General features: G+C 50.6%; 1 protein-coding gene across 1 annotated transcript in view; it reads right to left on the bottom strand.

Moving 5' to 3' along the window:
- nipblb (NIPBL cohesin loading factor b) overlaps positions 1-18102 on the bottom strand; it is a 690432-nt gene that overhangs the window by 44741 nt on the left and 627589 nt on the right. Inside the window, exons 46-47 of the mRNA XM_067977852.1 lie at positions 7097-7243; positions 3499-3767 (exon numbers count right to left, since the gene is read on the bottom strand). Of these exons, the coding sequence (XP_067833953.1) occupies positions 3499-3767; positions 7097-7243 (416 nt within the window). The remainder of the gene's footprint in view (positions 1-3498; positions 3768-7096; positions 7244-18102) is intronic.

Below are 18102 nucleotides of genomic sequence, written 5' to 3'. Positions count from 1 at the left end.
ACAGACGACGGATGAGAAAGGTAGTGGGGGACTGAGATTACAGACGACGGATGAGAAAGGTAGTGGGGGACTGGGATTACAGACGACGGATGAGAAAGGTAGTGGGGGACTGGGATTACAGACGACGGATGAGAAAGGTAGTGGGGGACTGGGATTACAGACGACGGATGAGAAAGGTAGTGGGGGACTGAGATTACAGACGATGGATGAGAAAGGTAGTGGGGGACTGGGATGACAGACGATGGATGAGAAAGGTAGTGGGGGACAGATTACAGACGACGGATGAGAAAGGTAGTGGGGGACTGGGATTACAGACGATGGATGAGAAAGGTAGTGGGGGACTGAGATTACAGACGACGGATGAGAAAGGTAGTGGGGGACTGGGATTACAGACGATGGATGAGAAAGGTAGTGGGGGACTGGGATTACAGGCGATGGATGAGAAAGGTAGTGGGGGACTGAGATTACAGACGATGGATGAGAAAGGTCGTGGGGGACTGAGATTACAGACGATGGATGAGAAAGGTAGTGGGGGACTGGGATTACAGACGATGGATGAGAAAGGTAGTGGGGGACTGGGATTACAGACGATGGATGAGAAAGGTAGTGGGGGACTGAGATTACAGACGATGGATGAGAAAGGTAGTGGGGGACTGAGATTACAGACGATGGATGAGAAAGGTCGTGGGGGACTGAGATTACAGACGATGGATGAGAAAGGTAGTGGGGGACTGAGATTACAGGCGATGGATGAGAACGGTAGTGGGGGACTGGGATTACAGACGACGGATGAGAAAGGTAGTGGGGGACAGATTACAGACGATGGATGAGAAAGGTAGTGGGGGACAGATTACAGACGACGGATGAGAAAGGTAGTGGGGGACTGGGATTACAGACGACGGATGAGAAAGGTAGTGGGGGACAGATTACAGACGATGGATGAGAAAGGTAGTGGGGGACAGATTACAGACGACGGATAAGAAAGGTAGTGGGGGACTGGGATTACAGACGACGGATGAGAAAGGTAGTGGGGGACAGATTACAGACGACGGATGAGAAAGGTAGTGGGGGACTGAGATTACAGACGACGGATGAGAAAGGTAGTGGGGGCCTGAGATTACAGGCGATGGATGAAAAAGGTAGTGGGGGACTGAGATTACAGACGATGGATGAGAGGTAGTGGGGGACTGAGATTACAGACGATGGATGAGAAAGGTAGTGGGGGACAGAGATTACAGACGACGGATGAGAAAGGTAGTTGGTGACTGAGATTACAGACGATGGATGAGAAAGGTAGTTGGTGACTGAGATTACAGACGATGGATGAGAAAGGTAGTGGGGGACAGAGATTACAGACGATGGATGAGAGGTAGTGGGGGACTGGGATTACAGGCGATGGATGAGAAAGGTAGTGGGGGACTGAGATTACAGACGATGGATGAGAAAGGTAGTGGGGGACTGAGATTACAGACTATGGATGAGAAAGGTAGTGGGGGACTGAGATTACAGACGATGGATGAGAAAGGTAGTGGGGGACAGAGATTACAGACGATGGATGAGAAAGGTAGTGGGGGACAGAGATTACAGACGATGGATGAGAAAGGTAGTGGGGGACTGAGATTACAGACGATGGATGAGAAAGGTAGTGGGGGACTGAGATTACAGGCGATGGATGAGAAAGGTAGTGGGGGACAGATTACAGACGATGGACGAGAAAGGTAGTGGGGGACTGGGATTGCAGACGATGGATGAGAAAGGTAGTTGGTGACTGAGATTACAGACGATGGATGACAGGTAGTGGGGGACTGAGATTACAGGCGATGGATGAGAAAGGTAGTGGGGGACAGATTACAGACGATGGACGAGAAAGGTAGTGGGGGACTGAGATTACAGGCGATGGATCAGAAAGGTAGTGGGGGACTGAGATTGCAGACGATGGATGAGAAAGGTAGTGGGGGACTGAGATTACAGGCGATGGATGAGAAAGGTAGTGGGGGACAGATTACAGACGATGGTGAGAAAGGTAGTGGGGGACTGAGATTACAGACTATGGATGAGAGGTAGTGGGGGACTGAGATTACAGGCGATGGATGAGAAAGGTAGTGGGGGACAGATTACAGACGATGGTGAGAAAGGTAGTGGGGGACTGAGATTACAGACTATGGATGAGAGGTAGTGGGGGACTGAGATTGCAGACGATGGATGAGAGGTAGTGGGGGACTGGGATTACAGACGACGGATGAGAAAGGTAGTGGGGGACAGATTACAGACGATGGATGAGAAAGGTAGTGGGGGACAGATTACAGACGATGGACGAGAAAGGTAGTGGGGGACTGAGATTGCAGACGATGGATGAGAAAGGTCGTGGGGGACTGAGATTACAGGCGATGGATGAGAAAGGTAGTGGGGGACAGATTACAGACGATGGTGAGAAAGGTAGTGGGGGACTGAGATTACAGACTATGGATGAGAAAGGTAGTTGGTGACTGAGATTACAGACGATGGATGAGAAAGGTTGTGGGGGACTGAGATTACAGACTATGGATGAGAAAGGTAGTTGGTGACTGAGATTACAGACGAGCGATCAGAAAGGTAGTGGGGGACTGAGATTACAGACTATGGATGAGAAAGGTAGTTGGTGACTGAGATTACAGACGAGCGATCAGAAAGGTAGTGGGGGACTGAGATTACAGACTAGCGATCAGAAAGGTAGTTGGTGACTGAGATTACAGACTATGAATGAGCTTGAAGTGGAGATAAATGTGTTGGAACAAAATATAGTTGATGGTCTGTCAAAGTAAGCGCTTTTAAAGCTAAAACCGGGTAAGTGTTTTTCTGCCTCACGTCGTGGATAGGCTCCGTGGTGATGGAACGGAAGGTCAATGCTTACTGTGCTGGATAATGGAAAAGGATTGAAAAACACAAGCGCATCGCAGGAAACGTGCAAATATCCAAGGATTTTGGCCTTGACGGAAATAGGTGGGTGTGTGAAGAATGCAGTTGTGGTACAGGTCGGCCATGCTCCAATTTAATGGAACAACAGACTTGAGGGGCTGAATGGCCTCCTCCTGTATATATGAATACAGGGCTCTCCCAAACCTCCTGGCACCTACTGGGGCAGGAACTGTGGGGGTATTGTAGGGACTGATGGAATCCAAGCCTCACCAAACTAAAGTCAAGTAGGGTACGTGTTGTACAAGTTTTCTGTAATGGTTTCTGGAGACATGTAATGGTTAGCATGGATCCTGAACATACATTGAAATGTTGGAATGAGTAAGCTAGATGGAATGAGAAACTTGTTCCCTTTTCCATTTTATGTCACGTGAAGTGAAAATGTAAAATGTTACCTGTCTGAAAAATCAAGTTATCAATTCTCTCTGGTAAGTGAACAGCAAGATTTGAGAGTAGGCTTAGTGAACAGTCACAGAAAGATACAGGAAGGGTTTAACTTTGGAGAATTGGGCACACAGAGTTCAGTGTTCGCGCTCCACCGCGTACCTGTCTGAGAAGCCAAACAAGTTCTTCAGGTGCTGCTTCAGGACTAACAGCAACAGGATTCCCTGAGAAGCATTCACAAACTCCATGAGAGGGGTCGAGTCTGGAGGCAACCGAGAAAGCACATCTTCCAGATCATCATCCTCGTCATCACTCGAATCAGAGTTGACACGTCTTCTGGACCTGCGGGGCCGGTGTGTCTCATCCTCACTCTCACTGTCTTCTGAGCTCATGTGTCTCCTTTCCTTCCGCAGCGTTTCTTTCAACAGAGACTGAAAACAACAGTCAGTTTAAAAAATAAACCGCCATAGATAGGCTTCAAAAGGGGGCCCCACCCTGACACTGTTCCAGACAGTATCACTGGAATGTAGCTGGACCCACCCTGATACACTGACAACTGTTCCAGACAGCATCACTGAAATGAATAGAATCATAGAATATTTACGGCACAGAAGGAGGCCATTTGGCCCATCGTGACCGTGCCAGCCAAAAAAGAGCTATCCAGCTTAAGCCCACTTTTCATAGCCCTGTAGGTTACGGCACTTCAGGTGTACATCCAAGTACTTTTTAAATGAGTTGAGGGTTTCTCCCTCTACCACCCTTTCAAGCAGTGAGTTCCAGACCCCCACCATCCTCTGGGTGAAAAAAATTCTCCTCAGCTCCCCTCTAATCCTTCTACCAATCACTTTAAATCTATGCCCCCTGGTTATTGACCCCTCTCCTATCCACTCTATCTCGGCCCCTCATAATTTTATACACCTCAACTAAATCACCCCTCAGCCTCCTCTGTTCCAAGCCTATCCAATCTGTCATCATAGCTAAAATTCTCCAGTCCTGGCAACATCCTCGTAAATCTCCTCTGAACCCTCTCTAGTGCAATCACATCTTCCCTGTAATGTGGTGACCAGAACTGTACGCAGTACTCAAGCTGTTGCCTAACTAGTGTTTTATACAGTTCCAGCATAATCTCCCTGCTCTTATATTCTATGCCTTGGCTAATAAAGGAAAGTATCCAGTATGCCTTTTTAACCACCTTATCGACCTGTCCTGCTACCTTCAGGGATCTGTGGACATGCACTCCAAGGTCCCTCACTTCCTCTACACCTCTCAGTATCCTCCCATTTATTGTGTATTCCCCGTGCCTTGTTTGCCCTCCCCAAATGCATCACCTCACACTTCTCTGGATTGAATTCCATTTGCCACTTTTCTGCCCACCTGACCAGTCCATTGATATAGAGTCATAGAGTCATACAGCACGGATAGAGGCCCTTCGGCCCATCGTGTCCGCGCCGGCCATCAGCCCTGTCTACTCTAATCCCATATTCCAGCATTTGGTCCGTAGCCTTGTATGCTATGGCATTTCAAGTGCTCATCCAAGTGCTTCTTGAATGTTGTGAGGGTTCCTGCCTCCACAACCCTTTCAGGCAGTGAGTTCCAGACTCCAACCACCCTCTGGGTGAAAAAGTTCTCTCTCAAATCCCCTCTAAACCTCCCGCCTTTTACCTTGAATCTATGTCCCCTTGTTATAGAACCCTCAACGAAGGGAAAAAGCTCCTTAGTATCCATCCTATCTGTGCCCCTCATAATTTTGTACACCTCAATCATGTCCCCCCTCAGCCTCCTCTGCTCCAAGGAAAACAAACCCAATCTTCCCAGTCTCTCTTCATAGCTGAAGCGCTCCAGCCCTGGTAACATCCTGGTGAATCTCCTCTGCACCCTCTCCAAAGCGATCACATCCTTCCTGTAGTGTGGCGACCAGAACTGCACACAGTACTCCAGCTGTGGCCTAACCAGTGTTTTATACAGCTCCATCATAACCTCCTTGCTCTTGTATTCTATGCCTCGGCTAATAAAGGCAAGTATCCCATATGCCTTCTTTACCACCTTATCTACCTGTTCCGCCGCCTTCAGGGATCTGTGAACTTGCACACCAAGATCCCTCTGACCCTCTGTCTTGCCTAGGGTCCTCCCATTCATTGTGTATTCCCTTGCCTTGTTAGTCCCTCCAAAGTGCATCACCTCGCACTTTTCCGGGTTAAATTCCATTTGCCACTGTTCCGCCCATCTGACCAACCCATCTATATCGTCCTGCAGACTGAGGCTATCCTCCTCGCTATTTACCACCCTACCAATCTTTGTATCATCACCGAACTTACTGATCATACCTTTTACATTCATATCCAAGTCATTAATGTAGACCACAAACAGCAAGGGACCCAGCACCGATCCCTGTGGTACCCCACTGGCCACAGGCTTCCAGTCACAAAAACAACCTTCGACCATCACCCTCTGCCTTCTGCCACTAAGCCAGTTTTGTATCCAAAGTGCCAAGGCACCCTGGATTCCATGGGCTCGTACCTTCTTGACCAGTCTCCTGTGGGGGACTTTATCGAAGGCCTTACTGAAATCCATGTATACCACATCCACTGCGTTACCCTCATCCACACGCCTAGTCACCCCCTCAAAAAATTCAATCAAATTAGTCAGACATGATCTTCCCTTGACAAAGCCATGTTGACTATCCCTGATTAATCCTTGCTTCTCCAAGTGGAGACTAATTTTGTCCGTCAGAATTTTTTCCAATAATTTTCCTACCACTGATGTTAGGCTCACTGGCCTGTAGTTCCCCGGTTTTTCCCTACTCCCCTTCTTGAATAATGGTATTACATTAGCGGTTCTCCAGTCCTCTGGCACATCCCCTGTGGCCAGAGAGGTTCTGAATACATGTGTCAGAGCCCCCGCAATCTCCTCCTTTGCCTCACACAGTAGCCTGGGATACATTTCGTCCGGGCCTGGGGATTTATCCATTTTTAGGCCTGCTAAAACCGCCAATACCTCCTCCCGCTCGATGTTAATATGTTCGAGTATATCACAGTCCCCCTGCCGTATTTCTATGTCTACATCGTCCTTCTCCATAGTGAAAACAGATGCAAAAAATTCATTTAGAACCCCTTCTACATCTGCCGGCTCCACACACAGATTGCCATTTTTGTCCCTAATGGGCCCTATTTTTTCCCTAGTCATCCTCTTACCCTTAATATACTTATAAAACATCTTAGGATTTTCCTTTATTTTGCTCGCCAGTGTTATCTTCCTGCAGTCTACAGCTTTCCTCCTCACTATCAGCCACACGGCCAATTTTTCTATCATCTGCAAATTTCTTAATGAAGCCCCCTACATTTAAGTCCAAATCATTAATATGTATCTCAAAAAGCAAGGACCTAGTACTGAGTGAGCCCTGTGGAACCCCACTGGAAACATCCTTCCAGTCACAAAAACACCCGTCGACCACGACCCTTTGCTTCTAGTCTAGACCCACCCTGATAATGTCTGGAACAGTGTCAGTGTATTACTGGAATGTAGTCTAGACCCACTGACACTGTTCCAGACAGTTTCATTGAAATGTGGTATGAAGAGAGTTAAATAAACATAAGGCAGAGTTTTTCATAGTCAAGTACTTGTATCAGCCCTGTTGGAGGTTTGAAAACGGCTGCTGTGATGTGCCTCCAGCTCATCACGTGCACCCAACCTACACATCATTTCAATCTTTGCTCTTGCTCTGTTGAGCTGTAATTGATACAGACCCCAAATTCACACTTACCTCCCTGAAGGACTGCAGCAGATTACTCCCAGAGACTGAAAGCGTGATGTCAATGTGGTGCATTATAAACAGAGGCTCCTCCTGCGTCTGGAAAGGGAAACAGGCCAAGTTGTCCGCTATGTAGAGCAGCAGGTTCACCTCGGTTTTCTATACAGGAGGAAAACAAAGTTTGAACAGGTTCAAATGCCCATTTCAGCTCTTGGTTATCGTGTGTGTCTCCGCCCCCGATTTCCTTTTAATAATAGATTGCATTAGCAATCAGAATGGACGCCCCCCACCAGATGGCCTGCGGGCCCTCCGCTTCTTCCTTGAACGGAGGCCAAACCAGTCCCCATCCGCCTGGCTGAACTTGTTCTTACTTCCTCTAAATAAAAGGTGTCGCTATGGGAACCCGTATGGGTCCCAGCCATGCCTGCGTTTTTGTGGGATATGTGGAACTTTCCTTGTTCCAGTCCTACTCAGATCCCCTCCCTCACCTCTTTTTCCATGATGTGGAGATGCCGGTGATGGACTGGGGTTGACAAATGTAAGGAATCTTACAACACCAGGTTATAGTCCAACTGTTTTATTTGAAAATCACAATCTTTCGGAGGCTTTCTCCTTCGTCAGGTGAGTGTGACGAAGGAGATAGCCTCCGAAAGCTTGTGATTGTCAAATAAAACAGTTGGACCATAACCTGGTGTTGTAAGATTCCTTACTCTTTTTCCAGTACATTGATGACTGTATCAGTGCCGATTCCTGCTCTCGTCCCGACCTGGAAAATTTCATCAACTTTGCTTCCAATTTCCACCCTTCCATCGCCTTCACAGGGTCCATCTCGACTCTTCCCTTCCCTTCCTCGACTTCTCTATCTCCATTTCTGGGGACAGGCTGTTAACCAATATCTACTATAAGCCCACCAACTCCCACAGCTACCTTGATTACACTTCCTCACACCCCACTTCCTGTAAGGACTCTACTCCATTCTCCCAGTTTCTCCGTCTCTGTCGCATCTGTTCTGACGATGCCACCTTCCACACCAATACTTCCGATATGTCTTCCTTTTTCCTCAACCGAGGATTCCCCTCCACTGTAGTTGACAGGGCCCTCGATCATGTCCGTCCCATTTCCCATACTTCTGCCCTCAACCCTTCCCCTCCCACCCAGAACCATGATAGGGTCCCCCTTGTCCTCACCTTCCACCCCACCAGCCTCCACATTCAACAGATCATCCTCCGCCACCTCCAGCGTGATCCCACCACCAAACACATCTTCCCCTCCCCTTTCAGCATCCTGACGGGTCTGTTCCCTCCGCGACACCCTGGTTCACTCTTCCATCACCCCAACACCCACTCTCCTCCCCATGCGAGCGCAGGAAATTATTATTTTTTTTATTCGTTCATGGGATGTGGGCGTCACTGGCAAGGCCAGCATTTATTGCCCATCCCTAATTGCCTTTGAGAAGGTGGTGGTGAGCCGCCTTCTTGAACCGCTGCAGTCCGTGTGGTGAAGGTTCTCCCACAGTGCTGTTAGGAAGGGAGTTCCAGGATTTTGAAATGCAACACCTGCCCTTTCACCTCCTCTCTCCCCACCGTCCAGGGTCCCAAACACCCCTTCCAGGTGAAACAGCAATTTGCTTGTACTTTCAATTTACTATACTGTATTCGCTGCTCACAGTGCGGTCTCCTCTACATTGACCCTGACCTGCCGGTCACTTGCCATTTTAGTTCCCCGACCCACTCCCGGTCTGACCCCTCTGTCCTCGGCCTCTTACATTGTTCCAATGAAGCTCGATGGAAGCGCAAGGAACAGCACCTCATCTCTCGTTTAGGTACTTTACAACTTCCGGACTCATTGATTTCAATAACTTCAGATCAGAACCACTGGTCCCATTTTTTTGGACAGCGAGTGCTGGTAATGGTTCTGCTGTTGCCATTTACAGCTCCTCTAGACCCATATTTTGTTTCTTCACTGTCCCATTATTACCCTCCTTGTCTTGCACCATCATCCCTTTTGTCTTTTAATCACTCCTGCCCTCTACCCGATCACAGACCTTCCCTTTTGTTCTTTCTTCCCCCCCCTCCCTCCTCCCCTTTCCCTGGCTCTGTACTTGTTAAACCTTTAACTTCTTGCAGTTCTGACGAAAGGTCATTGGCCTGAAACGTTAACTGTTTCTCTCGTCACAGATGCTGCCTGACCTGCTGAGTGTTTCCAGCATTTTCTGTTTTTATTTCAGAACGGACTTCCACATTGTGAACGTAGTGTGTCCTCTACCAGAATGGGCGGTCAGTACAGTGGCGGAAGTGACAGGGACACTGCCTCTAAAATCTTACATCATCCATCTCTACTGCACACTGCAAAGGAAGCCTGGCTTGGGATCTGCTACTCAGCTCTTTGAAGGAGCTGACAGCAGAAGGCACGCAGGGAGGGCTGATGCTCGAGCTGTGCAGTTAATGGTTGAATAATGAGGAAGACCAAACTGAAGGTAGATTTAACAATCTTCTCTAAATACTCCTGCTTCACTCATAAATAAACAGCACAGGACACAGGTGTGAGCAACTATGACAATTGTAGCTAGATTCTGAGCACCAATAAACTCTATCCTTTGATTGAAGTTCAAACTCACATACAAGCACTGTGACCATTCCATGGGGAAGTCACACCCTGGACCCCCAGGGCATCTTTCCCCTTCCTACATTACTACAATGGAATCTGGATACAGTGATCCCCAGATCTGTAGCCCAAATGATCAATAGAACTGACCGATCAATATATGTGATCCCTGATGTACACTGTAGTGATGAGCAGCATTAACAATCTTGGTAGCTCATCTGGCAAGAGGTGGGGGGCAGTCACTGCTGATTGACTGTTCACAGTGCTGCTCACAGCATCAAATAACAGGAGGTGGCAGAGAGGAAAGAAATGGGGGACCCAGCACAAAACTGATAGCAACTGAGTTATACTGATCAGACCAACAAGTGGAAAATCCAGAGTTAATATCAAATTTGCTACTCTAGCCAGTGATCACGACAAGCAGTTTCCACTGATCAGAGGGACCAACAAATGCAATAAAATGGGCTCAGTCAAACAGTTGCAGATCTGGCCATGCAAGTCAGAAACAGCCAAAGGAGTAGACTAGCAGAGAGCCTGAGCTTCCTCCAAACAATCCCAAGACACTGCTTACGGTGGCCCCCGGTATTCTTCCTCAGTAGTTCACCCTTCGCCTAGTGGGACATAAAGCCAAGTGGTAGAACACCTGCTGGGTCTCTGGGGACTTCCAGCTAGTTTGGAGAACTACAGGTGGCAAATGTGCTTGCAGCCTGAGCTTTCAAGATGAGACAATACAACATTTGGTGAAAGTAAACTGCAGGCTGCTGTCTTGTGGAGAGCCTCACAGGGTTCTTTGCACACTCTCCCAGAATGTGAGGACTGAGTGGTGAGGGGAGACGCATTCCTCACCCCAGTTACTAGCTGCTGCTTAGCAACGAGTTCTCCTTATCTCTAAAGTAAACAAACTTTGGATTGACAAGTCTCTGATGCCATTGACATGTAGGTCAATGCTCTGTAGGCACCAGCCAAGTCACACATCCTTTCAAGAGCCCACACAACGAGTTAAACTTCAGTAAAAAGGATAGAGCTCAAGTACGGACGACCACTGGCATTTGGTTCCCTTTGTGCCCACAAAATAATTTTCCTAACTCCCAGGTTAAAAGTTGTGTGAAGTTGGCACAACTGAGTTGCCATGTGCTAAATGACAGCATTTACATAAATAATAGGAGGAGGAGTAGGCCAAACGGCCCTCGACCTGCTCCGCATTCAATCCGATCATGGCCGATTTTCAATCTCAACTCCACTTTCCTGCCCGATCCCCATATCCCTTGATTTGATCCCTGATCTGTTTTTAGATCAGATTTCCAGCATCCGCATTATTTTGCTTTTGACTGATCTGAAGTTATGATCTGAAGTGAACAAAGGGCACGGGGAGAGCGGGCCCGAGCGGGGAGTGAAAGGCACGGGGAGAGCGGGGAGTGAAAGGCACGGGGGAGAGCGGGGAGTGAAAGGCACGGGGAGAGCGGGGAGTGAAAGGCACGGGGGAGAGCGGGGAGTGAAAGGCACGGGGAGAGCGGGGAGTGAAAGGCACGGGGGAGAGCGGGGAGTAAAAGGCACGGGGGAGAGCGGGGAGTAAAAGGCACGGGGAGAGGGGGGAGTGAAAGGCACGGGGGAGAGCGGGGAGTAAAAGGCACGGGGGAGAGCGGGGAGTAAAAGGCACGGGGAGAGGGGGGAGTGAAAGGCACGGGGGAGAGCGGGGAGTAAAAGGCACGGGGGAGAGCGGGGAGTGAAAGGCACGGGGGAGAGCGGGGAGTGAAAGGCACGGGGAGAGCGGGGAGTGAAAGGCACGGGGGAGAGCGGGGAGTAAAAGGCACGGGGGAGAGCGGGGAGTGAAAGGCACGGGGAGAGCGGGGAGTGAAAGGCACGGGGAGAGCGGGGAGTGAAAGGCACGGGGAGAGGGGGGAGTGAAAGGCACGGGGAGAGCGGGGAGTGAAAGGCACGGGGAGAGCGGGGAGTGAAAGGCACGGGGGAGAGCGGGGAGTAAAAGGCACGGGGAGAGCGGGGAGTGAAAGGCACGGGGAGAGCGGGGAGTGAAAGGCACGGGGAGAGCGGGGAGTGAAAGGCACGGGGAGAGCGGGGAGTGAAAGGCACGGGGAGAGCGGGGAGTGAAAGGCACGGGGAGAGCGGGGAGTGAAAGGCACGGGGAGAGCGGGGAGTGAAAGGCACGGGGAGAGCGGGGAGTGAAAGGCACGGGGAGAGCGGGGAGTGAAAGGCACGGGGAGAGCGGGGAGTGAAAGGCACGGGGAGAGCGGGGAGTGAAAGGCACGGGGAGAGCGGGGAGTGAAAGGCACGGGGAGAGCGGGGAGTGAAAGGCACGGGGAGAGCGGGGAGTGAAAGGCACGGGGAGAGCGGGGAGTGAAAGGCACGGGAAGAGCGGGGAGTGAAAGGCACGGGGAGAGCGGGGAGTGAAAGGCACGGGAAGAGCGGGGAGTGAAAGGCACGGGGAGAGCGGGGAGTGAAAGGCACGGGGAGAGCGGGGAGTGAAAGGCACGGGGAGAGCGGGGAGTGAAAGGCACGGGGAGAGCGGGGAGTAAAAGGCACGGGGAGTGAAAGGCACGGGGAGAGCGGGGAGTAAAAGGCACGGGGAGAGCGGGGAGTAAAAGGCACGGGGAGAGCGGGGAGTGAAAGGCACGGGGAGAGCGGGGAGTAAAAGGCACGGGGAGAACGGGGAGTAAAAGGCACGGGGGAGAGCGGGGAGTGAAAGGCACGGGGAGAGCGGGGAGTGAAAGGCACGGGGAGAGCGGGGAGTGAAAGGCACGGGGAGAGCGGGGAGTGAAAGGCACGGGGAGAGCGGGGAGTAAAAGGCACGGGGAGAGCGGGGAGTAAAAGGCACGGGGAGAGCGGGGAGTAAAAGGCACGGGGAGAGCGGGGAGTAAAAGGCACGGGGAGAGCGGGGAGTAAAAGGCACGGGGAGAGCGGGGAGTGAAAGGCACGGGGAGAGCGGGGAGTGAAAGGCACGGGGAGAGCGGGGAGTGAAAGGCACGGGGGAGAGCGGGGAGTGAAAGGCACGGGGGAGAGCGGGGAGTGAAAGGCACGGGGAGAGCGGGGAGTAAAAGGCACGGGGAGAGCGGGGAGTAAAAGGCACGGGGAGAGCGGGGAGTGAAAGGCACGGGGGAGAGCGGGGAGTGAAAGGCACGGGGAGAGCGGGGAGTGAAAGGCACGGGGAGAGCGGGGAGTGAAAGGCACGGGGAGAGCGGGGAGTGAAAGGCACGGGGAGAGCGGGGAGTGAAAGGCACGGGGAGAGCGGGGAGTAAAAGGCACGGGGAGAGCGGGGAGTAAAAGGCACGGGGAGAGCGGGGAGTAAAAGGCACGGGGAGAGCGGGGAGTAAAAGGCACGGGGAGAGCGGGGAGTGAAAGGCACGGGGAGAGCGGGGAGTGAAAGGCACGGGGAGAGCGGGGAGTAAAAGGCACGGGGAGAACGGGGAGTAAAAGGCACGGGGGAGAGCGGGGAGTGAAAGGCACGGGGGAGAGCGGGGAGTGAAAGGCACGGGGAGAACGGGGAGTAAAAGGCACGGGGGAGAGCGGGGAGTGAAAGGCACGGGGAGAGCGGGGAGTAAAAGGCACGGGGAGAGCGGGGAGTAAAAGGCACGGGGAGAGCGGGGAGTGAAAGGCACGGGGAGAGCGGGGAGTGAAAGGCACGGGGAGAGCGGGGAGTAAAAGGCACGGGGAGAGGGGGCCCGAGCGGGGAGTGAAAGGCACGGGGAGAGGGGGCCCGAGCGGGGAGTGAAAGGCACGGGGAGAGGGGGCCCGAGCGGGGAGTGAAAGGCACGGGGGAGAGCGGGGAGTGAAAGGCACGGGGAGAGCGGGGAGTGAAAGGCACGGGGAGAGCGGGGAGTGAAAGGCACGGGGAGAGCGGGGAGTGAAAGGCACGGGGAGAGCGGGGAGTGAAAGGCACGGGGAGAGCGGGGAGTGAAAGGCACGGGGAGAGCGGGGAGTGAAAGGCACGGGGAGAGCGGGGAGTGAAAGGCACGGGGAGAGCGGGGAGTGAAAGGCACGGGGAGAGCGGGGAGTGAAAGGCACGGGGAGAGCGGGGAGTGAAAGGCACGGGGAGAGCGGGGAGTGAAAGGCACGGGGAGAGCGGGGAGTGAAAGGCACGGGGAGAGCGGGGAGTGAAAGGCACGGGGAGAGCGGGGAGTGAAAGGCACGGGGAGAGCGGGGAGTGAAAGGCACGGGGAGAGCGGGGAGTGAAAGGCACGGGGAGAGCGGGGAGTGAAAGGCACGGGGAGAGCGGGGAGTGAAAGGCACGGGGAGAGCGGGGAGTGAAAGGCACGGGGAGAGCGGGGAGTGAAAGGCACGGGGAGAGCGGGGAGTGAAAGGCACGGGGAGAGCGGGGAGTGAAAGGCACGGGGAGAGCGGGGAGTGAAAGGCACGGGGAGAGCGGGGAGTGAAAGGCACGGGGAGAGCGGGGAGTGAAAGGCACGGGGAGAGCGGGGAGTAAAAGGCACGGGGAGAGCGGGGAGTGAAAGGCACGGGGGAGAGCGGGGAGTGAAAGGCACGGGGGAGAGCGGGGAGTGAAAGGCACGGGGAGAGCGGGGAGTAAAAGGCACGGGGAGAGCGGGCCCGAGCGGGGAGTAAAAGGCACGGGGAGAACGGACCCGAGCGGGGAGTAAAAGGCACGGGGAGAGCGGGCCCGAGCGGGGAGTGAAAGCCACGGGGAGAGCGGGGAGTAAAAGGCACGGGGAGAACGGACCCGAGCGGGGAGTAAAAGGCACGGGGAGAGCGGGCCCGAGCGGGGAGTGAAAGGCACGGGGAGAGCGGGCCCGAGCGGGGAGTGAAAGGCACGGGGAGAGCGGACCAATCAAAAAAAAATCAAGAAAAGACAAAAACTGACTTCGTAGAAGAGTGCCGAAGATAAGGCAATGTAAGTATTTAATTTACTGGTTACTGTCTTTAGTGGTTAGACTGTTCGTGGAATTTAAAAAGCCTTAAAACTAAATAGTTAAAAAGAGCAGAAAACTAGATTAAAGTAGATAAATTAATTAGTTTAAAAAAATTTTAGAAATAAACCAAGTCAATTAATTATATTAAAACCTTTGATTAATTAAATAAATAAAACGAGGTTAGATAGAGATGGCAGGGCAGACAGTGTGTTATAACTGCAGCATTGGTACTTGGTGGAGACCAGTGTGATCCTGAGAGACCACGTCTGCAGTAAGTGTCTGCAACTCGAGGAACTTCGGCTCAGTGATGTTGAGCTGGAGTCTGAGCTGCAGATATGGCGATGTATCGGTGGGGGGGTGGAGGGGAAGAGTGACCTGGACACTTCGATCCAGGAGGCAGTCACACCCCTTAGATTAGGTAGTAGTTTAGATTGGTTCAGTGGTCAGGGTCAGGAGGGTGTGACTGCGAGTCAAGCAGGTATAGGGACCCAGAATGTAGTGATGGAGGAGCCTCATCCCTTGTCCAACAGGTACGAGGTACTTACTACCTGTGTGGGTGAGAACAAGGATTACAGGGAGGATGGGCAAACTGACCACAGCTCCATGGTACAGGAGGCCATTCAAATGGGGAGAGTAAAAAGGAATGTGGTAGCGGTACGGGATAGTATAGACAGGGGGATAGACTCTGTTCTCTGCAGCCGCAACCAAGAGTCCCGAAGCCAGTGTTGCCTGCCCAGTGGCAGGGTTGAGGACATCTCCTGGTGAAAAACTTGGAGGATGAGGGGGAGGATCCAGTTGTCGTGGTCCACGTAGGAACCAACAACATAGGTCGAACTCGGGAAGCAGTGATCATAACATGATGAATTTCACATCCAGTTTGAGAGCGAGGATCTTGGGTCTGAAACTACTGTATTAAACTTAAATAAGGGCAATTATAAAGGAATGAGGGTGGAATTGGCTAAAGTGGACTGGGTAAACAGATTAGATGGTACGATGGTGGATAAGCAGTGGCAAACATTTAAAAAGATATCTGATGACTCGCAACAAAAATATATCCCTGTGAGGAGGAAAGACTCCACAAAAAGGGTGAACCAACCATGGCTAACTAAGGAAGTCAAGGATGGTATCAGGTTAAAAGAAAAAGCATACAACATGGCAAAGATTACTGGTAAGCCCGAAGATTGGGAAAACTTTAAAAACCAGCAAAGGATGTCGAAAAGAATAATAAAGAGGGAGAAAATAAATGATGAGAGTAAACGAGCAAGAAATATAAAAACTGACAGTAAAAGCTTCTACAAGTATATAAAAAGGAAGAGGGCAGCTAAAGTAAACATTGGTCCCTTCGAGGATGAGACTGGGGAAATAATAATGGAAAGCAAGGAAATGGCAGAGGAATTGAACAGATATTTTGTATCTTCACAGTAGAAATCACTAATAATATACCAATAATAGTAGAAAATCAAAGGGGCAAAGGGGAGGGAGGAACTAAAAACAATCACTATCACGAGAGAAAAAGTACTCAGTAAACGAATGGGTCTAAAGGCTGACAAGTCCCCTGGACCTGATGGCTTGCATCTGAGGGTCTTAAAGGAAGTGGCTACAGAGATAGTGGATGCATTGGTTGTAATCTTCCAGAATTCACTAGATTCTGGAAAGGTCCCAGCGGATTGGAAAACTGCAAACGTAACACCCCTATTCAAGAAGGGAGTGAGACAGAAAGCAGGTAACTATAGACCAGTTAGCCTAACATCTGTCATTGGGAAAATGCTAGAATCCATTATTAAGGAAGTAGTAGCAGGACATTTGGAGACATAAGAACATAAGAACATAAGAAATTGGAGCAGGAGTAGGCCAATCGGCCCCTCGAGCCTGCTCCGCCATTCAATAAGATCATGGCTGATCTGATCCCAACCACAAATCTAAAGAACACAAGAAGTCGGAGCAGGACCCGGCCACATAGCCCCTGGGCCCTCTCCGCCACCCACAGGGCATTGACCGATCCGAACTCAGCTTCATGTCCAATTTCCTGCCCGCTCCCCATAACCCCTAATTCCCTTTACTTCTAGGAAACTGTCTATTTCTGTTTTAAATTTATCTAATGATGTAGCTTCCACAGCTTCCTGGGGCAGCAAATTCCACAGACCTACCACCCTCTGAGTGAAGAAGTTTCTCCTCATCTCAGTTTTGAAAGAGCAGCCCCTTATTCTAAGATTATGCCCCCTAGTTCTAGTTTCACCCATCTTTGGGAACATCCTTACTGCATCCACCCGATCAAGACCCTTCACAATCTTATATGTTTCAATAAGATCGCCTCTCATTCTTCTGAACTCCAATGAGTAGAGTCCCAATCTACTCAACCTCTCCTCATATGTCCGCCCCCTCATCCCCGGGATTAACCGAGTGAACCTTCTTTGTACTGCCTCGAGAGCAAGTATGTCTTTTCTTAAGTATGGAGACCAAAACTGTATGCAGTATTCCAGGTGCGGTCTCACCAATACCTTATATAACTGCAGCAATACCTCCTTGTTTTTATATTCTATCCCCCTAGCAATAAAAGCCAACATTCCGTTGGCTTTCTTGATCACCTGCTGCACCTGCATACCAACTTTTTGATTTTCTTGCACTAGGACCCCCAGATCCCTTTGTACTGCAGTACTTTCCAGTCTCTCGCCATTAAGAAAATAACTTGCTCTCTGATTTTTCCTGCCAAAGTGCATAACCTCACATTTTCCAATATTATATTGCATCTGCCAACATGGTTTTATGAAGGGGAAATCGTGTCTGACAAATTTATTAGAGTTCTTTGAGGAAGTAACGGGCAGGGTGGATAAAGGGGAACCAATGGATGCCGTATATTTGGATTTCCAAAAGGCATTCGATAAGGTGCCACATAAAAGATTACTGCACAAGATAAGAGCTCATGGTGTTGGGGGTAATGTACTGGCATGGATAGAGGATTGGCTAACTAACAGAAAACAAAGAGTCGGGATAAAAGGGTCATTTTCAAAAAGGCAATCTGTAACTAGTGGGGTGCCGCAGGGCTCAGTGCTGGGGCTTCAACTATTTACAATATATATCAATGACTTGGATGAAGGAACAGAGTGTCCTGCGGCCAAATTTGCTGATGATACAAAGATAGGTGGAAAAGCAAGTTGTGATGAGGACACAAAGTGTCTGCAAAGGGATATTGACAGGTTAAGTGAATGGGTAAAAATTTGGCAGATGGTATATAATGTGTGAAAATGTGAAGTCGTCCACTTTATGAAGGAGGAAAAATAAAAAAGCAAAATATTATTTGAATGGAGAAATACTACAAAATGCTGCGGTACAGAGGGATCTGGGTGTCCTCGTACATGAAACACAAAAAGTCAACATACAGGTGCAGCAGGTAATCTGGAAGGCAAACGGAATATTGGCTTTTATTTCGAGGGGGATGGAGTATAAAAGCAGGGAAGTCATGCTACAACTGTACAGGGTGCTGGTGAGACCACACCTGGAGTACTGCGTACAGTTCTGGTGCCCTTATTTAAGGAAGGA

The sequence above is a fragment of the Heptranchias perlo genome, unplaced genomic scaffold, assembly GCF_035084215.1.
Source record: "Heptranchias perlo isolate sHepPer1 unplaced genomic scaffold, sHepPer1.hap1 HAP1_SCAFFOLD_182, whole genome shotgun sequence".
NCBI classification, from domain to species: Eukaryota; Metazoa; Chordata; class Chondrichthyes; order Hexanchiformes; family Hexanchidae; genus Heptranchias; species Heptranchias perlo.
This window is presented reverse-complemented; position numbering and strand designations above follow the sequence as displayed.